We start from the raw sequence: 8,553 nt of genomic DNA, 5'->3' as shown, positions 1-8,553 counted from the left end.
CCGGGAGGAGGCGGCAGAACCCGGGAGCCCCGGCCGCCCGCGCCGCTCGGCTCAGCGCCCACCGCCGGGGGGATCGGGGAGGGCGGATGGGGACCAGGCGGCGGCGGCGCGGCGAGCCTCTGGGCGGCCCCGGGGCGCGGGCTCTCCGCGGCGCTGCGCCCGCCGGCCCCGAACGCGGATTCTAAGGGCGGCGGCCATCCCCGGGTCCCCACCCGGCGTAGTCGGGGCATTGCCAGGAGGGGACCGAGCCCACTCCCACCGCCCACCGGAGTGCGGGGGGCCGCCCCCGGCCGGAGATCGGCCCCGGCGCGTGGGGTATGCGCAGCTAACGGTCCCGTCGGGCGGGCTTTCCTCTGGCGGAGCGCGCAGGCGGTGCGCCCCAGCTATGGAGTGTCCGGGGAGACGGCGGGCATGACGGCGGCAGGATGGGCGCGAACAATGGCAAACAGTACGGCAGCGAGGGTGAGTGGGCCGTCCGTCCTCACACTCCCGATCGCGCCCCCCCCCCGCCCCCCCCGTCTCCTTTCCCCTCGCCTTCGCGTCTGGGAAGGAAGGTTCTCGCACGCCCGGTGGCGTCGGGGCGCACCCCCATTGGGCACCCTGTCTGGCCCATCACCTTCCCCTCAGGCAGGAGTGCCCGGGAGCCCCGCGGGTGCTTTCTCACGGCGGGGGTCTCTCTAAGCAACTTCGCAGGTTGTCCGTGCGACGGCTCGCGTGGCCTTTCTGCCTGTGGCGGAACGCCTGTGCCTTAACTTCCCTTCCCTGGAGCATCTGGGGTTTAGGTTGGAGAGTTTGGCAGCTGGCGGAAGACGGTTCTGAGAAACAACGCAGGGAAAACTTTCCCAGGCCTTTGTGCACCAGTCACTTGGACTCTCCTGTAGCAGGGAAAACTTCTGGAAGAAGTTAAGTTTCCATTCTCTGCTCATTGCCCCCCGCCCCCCCCCCCCCCCCGAGCTGACAGCTTCGTGAAACTGACCACCTACGGGCCATGCGAGGCCAGGCGTGGCGGGTTGTGGGGGGCGGTGGGGGCGTTTGGTCTGGGCTCTCCCGGGGCTCGAGACGGGCAAAGGACCGTCTGTTACGTGGGGCTAGAAATTGCACAGAAATATTGCCTGTCAAGTGGGAACTTGGAAGTTGGGGAAACTTTAAACTCCACCTACTCCTAAAAGGGTGATGGATGTGTGGGTTGGCTTCTTCCTCGCCCCTCCTCCCTCTCTTTGCATAAAACCGTAGTGTTGGAACCCGGTTGATTAACTGCATTGCCCCTGATAGGCATACTGCAGAGGCATTTCCCTGCAGTTCTGAAGTTAGGAAGGTTTGTCTTTCGTGAACTTGGCTGGAGAGGAGTGCAAGAGACGGGGTCGGTTTTACAGCCTGCCCCCAGAGGACCGGCGGTTAGAAGCGGGGGTCCCGCGCCTGCAGACTGCTAGGAATGCAGAATGGCTATTCAGCATGTGGTGTTAGAGAAACTTCAATCATTCAGTTCAAAACTTGAGGAGCTCTGACCACGGAAGGTGGATGCCTTTCCCTCTTGCCTGCGACTGTGATTCTTCTCAGCAGCTTTGTGAAATTACAGCAGAAACCGACCCTAAGAAAACCGTGTCCACAAGAACCTTTTGTTTAAATCATTCTTTTTCCAGGGCATCATGTGTTGAATTCCACATATATATGATATATGTAGATTTCTTTATTCCGGACAGTTAAGTGAGAGAGATTTTTTTTCCCCTGACAATTTCATTTTTTTTTTTCTTTAAGAAAGTTGAAAGGTGGTCTTTTAAGATAGCCAACTGTGAAATTAGGCCAGAAAAGATTATTGGAGAATCTTGGCCACCCCTCAAAACCTCGTGAAGTTAATGTTTTAAAAAATGGTGAAAAAATGAAAAATTAAGCCTCCTTCCTCTTGAGTTATTAAAAAGCTTTCAGGGAGTGAAGTGTGTGCTTGTCAGTTCTGTGTGTGTACCCATTACTTTACTTGAACACTGGTGATGGGGGTCGGGGGGAGTCGGATACTCGGAGAGGAACACAGGGTTGCGGCTCTGTGTTCTTGAACAAACCCCCTCACACTCTTTCTAATCCTCTGCAACTTGTTCTTACATCCCAGCATTCTCGTATTGTGCAGTGTGTGGTGTGTGACTACTTCCTGTCTGAACAGTGGAGTTTTCAACCCTTGGGAGAGAAAAGGAGAGACAGAAAACTAATGTTCTCCAGCTGTTATTCCTAACTGCTACCTCTGCATTTTCACTTCAGCTGAAGTGAAATTTTTACTGGAATCCGATTTAGATACACAGTGGACTTTTTATAGGGAAAAAAAAAAATCTCTTGAGTTCAGCTGATTCAAGGGGACCAATAGGAAGCTTTGGGAGGTAACTGAGTTTTGGCTGGAGGGACACATTGTGTTCAGTGTTCATCAACTCTCTTCAAATGCATCCAGATTCTTTTCTTATAGGATGGAGGGGAGTGAAGGGGGATAGAGAGTTAGAATAACAAGAGCTTTTCAAAAATCGTTTCGCCCCTGTTATACTCTGCCCAGTTGCACTTTAATATCCCCCTAATATATATCATTATAATATATGTAATGTATTATAGGTTAAAATATATGTAATTGAGTATGGTCAACTTTATTACATTGTGGTGTTGGATGGTATCAGATCAGATCAGATCAGTCGCTCAGTCATGTCCAACTCTTTGCAACCCCATGAATCACAGCACGCCAGGCCTCCCTGTCCATCACCAACTCCCGGAGTTCACTGAGACTCACGTCCATCGAGTCAGTGATGCCATCCAGCCATCTCATCCTCTGTCTTCCCCTTCTCCTCCTGCCCCCAATCCCTCCCAGCATCAGAGTCTTTTCCAAGGAGTCAACTCTTCGCATGAGGTGGCCAAAGTACTGGAGTTTCAGCTTTAGCATCATTCCTTCCAAAGAAATCCCAGGGCTGATCTCCTTCAGAATGGACTGGTTGGATCTCCTTGCAGTCCAAGGGACTCTCAAGAGTCTTTTCCAACACCAGAGTTCAGAAGCGTCAATTCTTCGTGGATGGTAAAGTCTATGCAAATAAGCCTGTGGGAACTTGGTGTGTTAATGCCATCTTTCTTATCTGAAACATCCAATTTTAAAGAAAGTCAAAGCAATCCCTAGACACAGTATTTTTATTATCAGAGGAGATTGAGCATCAACAGTTTTACAGCTATAGTGCTATTTGCATCTGTGCTCAGTCACTAAGAATCAGTTCTTTCTGACTCTTTGACCCCAAAGACTGTAGCCTGCCAGGTTCCTCTGTCCTTGGGATTTCCCAGGCAAGAATACTGGAGTGGGTTGCCATTTCCTTCTCCAGGGGAGTCTTCCTGACCCAGGGATTGAACTCTTGTCTCCTGCATTGGCAGGCAGACTCTTTACTGCTGAGCCATCTGGGAAGTCCATGGTGCAATTTAGGCGTGGTGTATTTTAAATAATCAGTGAATGTATATCCATAGAATGGCTCAGTGAGAGATCCCTCAACTATAAAATGTTGGTGTTTGTGTATACTTTAAAAATTTGCAACTTAAATGTATTTTGCTTACTACTGGAGTTGACACCACCATGTAAATGACCCTTAAATTTTAGAAATATTGTGAATTATTAGAACTTTTAAAACCTCAATATTTCATCTGTAATCTCACTTTGTCCTGCTCCCAGAAAAATATCTTTTAAAAAGATATTTTAAAGCATATTCCCAAGACTTACCTTAGCAGGTGCAGTGGGTGAGAGGCTTCCTAGTTCTGTGACATCCCAGGTCCTGTAGCATCAGTATCACCTGGGAGTGTGTCAGAAATGCAGAATCTGAATCATTTATCACATGCATGTTATAGCTCGAGGCAGTTCTTGTGTGGAATGCAAAGCATTGATTTGGGAGTCTGGAAATTTGATTCCAGCTTCTACTTAGCTACCAGACTTTTCTCAGTTGTCCCCAAGCCTTAAGGCCTTTATTCTATAGAGTGAGGAGAGAAAAAATTTTGGGGGGGGGGCATTATTTGTCGTAATCACCCTTGAGCATGTAGTCCTTCATTTTAGTTTGTTCATATAATGTTTTAATGGACCACTTTGGGAAGATATGTTATAATGAGTATGATTGGCCTGATAAGTGTTAGTTACTCAGTTATGTCTGACTCTGCAACCCCACAGACTGTAAGCCACCAGGCTCCTCTGTCCATGGGATTCTCCAGGCAAGAATACTGGAGTGGGTAGCCATTCCCTTCTCCAGGGGATCATCCCAACCTGGGGATTGAACCCAGGTCTCCTGGATTGCAGGCAGATTCTTTACCATCTGTGCCCCCAGGGATGGCATTATTGGCCTGAAATCAGTAAGTATTCCTCTCCCTTTTGTCATCCCCTGTACCCTCATCTCTGTCTTCCTCACTCATTCCCACTTTCTCTCTTAACTCAGACAGTTTCTGCTTTTAATTCTGAGATTAAAGGTATTGTGCTTATCAATATTGGGTGTTTCTGGTGTTTTGTTTTCCTACAGACTCAGTGAATGTTCAGATTAATGATTTAATTCCCAGGCTTCAGGCAGACTTAGAATTTGCTCCAGGAAAATGTTACCACACAGTTTCTGATCTTCAGCTTTCTAGAAATATAAGCGAATGTCTAAATGATTAGTATGTTCGGGTAAACTCTTTTTATGGGAGGCTGATTTTCTTTATCTTCTTTCATAAAGTTTAAGTTACAGCCCATGTGTGGAAATCTGGAGAATAATTTGGGGTGATTCGAGCCATTAGAACCATTAGCTTTGACTCCAGTTAAACCAAATAAACAAATCTCTCCCTTCAAGTAGCCAGAGAGAAGCTGCTTTCCTGCCTTTTAAGGTTCCCAGCCTCACCCTCACTTACTTGGTGGTTTCATTGTTAATGTTTATTCTGCTCCAGCGGGGCTGAGTCTGTCATCCTCACACTGTTAACAGCTCCTATGTAAACTCCTGCGTGTCTTTAAATTGGCACTGATGAGGTCTTGTGATGGGCTTGACCTTGGTAGCTCTGTAGCTTTATCAATGCCCTGAGTCCCTTTTCACCATCTCAGATCTGCACCCTTCAGATGTGAGGAGGGCAAGTTGCCGGAGAACATAAATCCTTGCCAGTCCCTCACCGCTTTGGGGAACATATCTTGAAATAATAATAATGATGGGTGCTGTTGTTCAATTAGTAAGCTATGTCTATCTCTTTGTGACCCCCTGGACTGCAGCACACAGGGCTCCTCTGTTTTCCACTGTCTCCTCACTATTTGAGCATGAGTTTGCTCAAATTCATGTACATTGAGTCTGTGATGCTATCTAACCATTCCATCCTCTGCCATCCCCTTCTCCTTTTGCTTTCAATCTTTCTGAGCATTGGGGTCTTTTCCATTGAGTTGACTCTGCATCAGGTGGCCAAAGTATTAGAGCTTCAGCTTCAGCAACAGTCCTTCTAATGGTTCAGGGTTGATTTCCTTTGGGATTGACTGGTTTGATCTCCTTGCTGTCCAAGGGGCTCTCCAGCACCACAATTCAAAAGCATCGGTTCTTTGATGCCCAGCCTTCTTTATGGTCCAATGCTTACATCTGTACGTGACTACTGGAAAAATGATGGCAGGTGACATTTTTTGAACTCCTGCTTTGTCCTCTTTTGATTCTTGGGATCCATTAGTAACTAGATAAAGATCCTATCCTTGTCAATCTTATCTTTATCTGTGTGCATGTGTGTTGGGAAGGAGGGGAAATGGAACAGTTAACATAGTAACTTAGTAAAACATGTGAGGAGTTCTGAGGGGCTAAGGTCTCTGCATAGAGAAAATTGCGAGGTTAAGATTGACGCTTAATTGAAGCAAAGAATTGATGCTTTTGACTTTGGTTCTGGAGAAGACTCTTGATGGGAGTTGAGAGGACGAGGGTGTGCAGATTTTAATTAGAGTAGTCACTGTGGGCCTTATGGAGAAATTGGCATTTAGACTGAGACTTAGAAGAAGTGAGGGACTAATCCCTGAAGACCCACAAAGCATGTTGACTGTTACTTTTGACCACCGTGTTCTACCAAAGTGAACTACTCTTTATGCTGGAGGGTGTACATCATCTTTTTTATGCAAGTGTATCATCACTGGTCTTCTATGAATAGTCAGCTACAGTGGAACCCAGTCAGTTTGGCCATTGGGCGTATGTTTTTTGCCTAGAGTCTTTGCAAACGTGTTTTATACAATTATATCAGATGTTTTGTGACTGCTTTTGTAGGGAGAGGACGGGAAGTCTAGGACATGCTCCTCTTGCTCTGATCAGTAGTGTTTTCTGACTTACTGATATGTGACTTCCCCCCTGAAAATCCCACCAAAGGTCTCTGTCATTCTTAAATAGATTCGGGTCTTTGTCTTTTGCCTCCAGTAAATAAATTCATTCTGATGAAAATCAGAAGATACATGATACTGATTCCACTACTTGGCTCAGGTCAAAGCAGTAGTGAAGCTAACAATGCCATTTTTGGTCTGACAGTGTATTTTTGGAGATTTGGGGAATCTTTTTGCATGTTTTAAACGAGAGAGAGAAGAGATGTTAATTTTTCTTTCTCCTTGGGAATCATCTCCTGTCAACTCTCTGCTCCCTCTACCCTTTTGAAATAGAATGAATTCTGGGTTGATTTTGAGTCCTTGATAATTACTCTTCCCCTTAGTCCTTATCTAGTAGTGCCTCTGAAAGCTGTTTGGAACTACTTGGCTTGGCTTTTTGACTACTAGAACCTTCTAGATACCATGCATCTTAAGATAGCATTTTTTGTTATTCAGTTGCTAAGTCATGTCTGACTCTTCTACAACCCCATGGACTGGAGCCCGCCACGCTCCTCTGTCCATGTGATTTCCCAGGCAAGAATACTGGAGAGGGTTGCCATTTCCTCTCCAGGGGATCTTCCCCACCCAAGGATTGAGCCCACGTGTCTTGCATTGGCAGTCTAATTCTTTACCACTGAGCCATCAGGGAAGCCTGTAGGATGGCATTGCTGCTGCTGCTGCTAAGTCATTTCAGTCGTGTCCGACTCTGTGCGACCCCATAGACGGCAGCCCACCAGGCTCCTCAGTCCCTGGGGTTCTCCAGGCAAGAACACCGGAGTGGGTTGCCGTATCCTTCTCCAATGCATGGAAGTGAAAACTGAAAGTGAAGTCGCTCAGTCTTCTCTGACTCTTAGCGACCCCATGGACTGCAGCCCACCAGGCTCCTCCATCCATGGGATTTTCCAGGCAAGAGTACTGGAGTGGGGTGCCATTGCCTTCTCCGAGGATGGCATTAGGAAAGTATTAAACTATGTGGCAGTATCATGAATAAAATCTAGAGTGAATAAATTCTCTTTATTATGAAGAAGGTAATAAATGAAGTTTAGAAGCTTAATACCTTAAAGCTCATGGTCACAATGAAGATTAAGTTTCAGAGTGCTGATTAGAGACCAAGGTATATAAGTTACTAGCAAGTAGGTCGGAGAAGGCAATGGCACCCTACTCCAGTACTCTTGCCTGGAAAATCCCATGGATGGAGGAGCCTGGTAGGCTGCAGTCCATGGGGTTGCTAGAGTCAGACACGACTGAGCAACTTCACTTTCACTTTTCACTTTCATGCATTGGAGAAGGAAATGGCAACCCACTCCAGTGTTCTTGCCTGGAGAATCCCAGGGACGGGGGAGCCTGGTGGCCTGCCGTCTATAGGGTCGTACAGAGTCGGACATGACTGAAGTGACTTAGCAGCAGCAGCAGCAGCAGCAACAGCAGCAGCAGGTAGGTAGATTTGACTCAGTCTGAGGAAAAGCTGATTAGAGCCGTGCACACCTGAGACAGGCTTACTAATGAGGGAGTAAGTCCGTCCATATGGGGAGGGGGTTCACAGAAAGGGATGCTGTGCTAGAGATTTCTGCATCAACAAAGGGGTTTACTATATGACCCTACACCAAGTTCCCTAGGAAAAATGTTCCCATGTGCAGTTATGGTCTTCTTTTAAATGAAGTGTGGTTAACTGATGATGCTGTGTTAATTTCAGGTTTACATTCAAAGTGATTCAGTTATGGCTTCCCTGGTGGCTCAGATGGTAAAGGATCTGCCTGGGCTGTGGGAGACCTGGATTTGATCCCCGGGTTTGGAAGAGCCCCTGGAGGAGGGCATGGCAACCCACTTCAGTATTGTTGCTTGGAGAATCCCATGGTTAGAGGAGCCTGGCAGGCTACAGCCCATGGGATTGCAAAGAGGTGAACATGACTGAGCGACTAAGCACAGCATGCAGCATATATATATATATACACACTCATATATATTCTCTTTCAGATCTTTTCCATTATAAGTTATCACAAATACTGAGTATAGTTCAATGTGCTATGCAGTGAGTCCTTGTTTCTTATCTATTTTGTATATAGTATTATATATCTGTTCATCCCAAATCCCTAATTTATCCCTACCTGCCTTTGCCTGTTGCTAGTCATAGTTTGTTTTCTATGCCTGTGGGTTGCATTTATGTTTGATGAAGGGTTATTGTTTGATTTGAACTCATATTGCTACTCCCCCCAATACATTTCTATCCTTAT

The 8,553-nt window shown here is 46.9% G+C and overlaps 1 protein-coding gene across 1 annotated transcript in view; it reads left to right on the top strand.

Annotated features, from left to right (window-relative positions):
• The first annotated feature begins 287 nt into the window (after positions 1–287).
• The window catches only part of FBXL7 (F-box and leucine rich repeat protein 7), a 468,776-nt gene continuing 460,510 nt past the window's right edge, over positions 288–8,553 (top strand). Inside the window, exon 1 of the mRNA XM_055554709.1 lies at positions 288–462. Coding sequence (XP_055410684.1) covers positions 426–462 — 37 coding nt within the window. The 5' untranslated portion in view covers positions 288–425. The remainder of the gene's footprint in view (positions 463–8,553) is intronic.

Source organism: Bubalus kerabau, chromosome 18 (genome assembly GCF_029407905.1).
Source record: "Bubalus kerabau isolate K-KA32 ecotype Philippines breed swamp buffalo chromosome 18, PCC_UOA_SB_1v2, whole genome shotgun sequence".
In the NCBI taxonomy this organism is placed as follows: Eukaryota; Metazoa; Chordata; class Mammalia; order Artiodactyla; family Bovidae; genus Bubalus; species Bubalus kerabau.
This window is presented reverse-complemented; position numbering and strand designations above follow the sequence as displayed.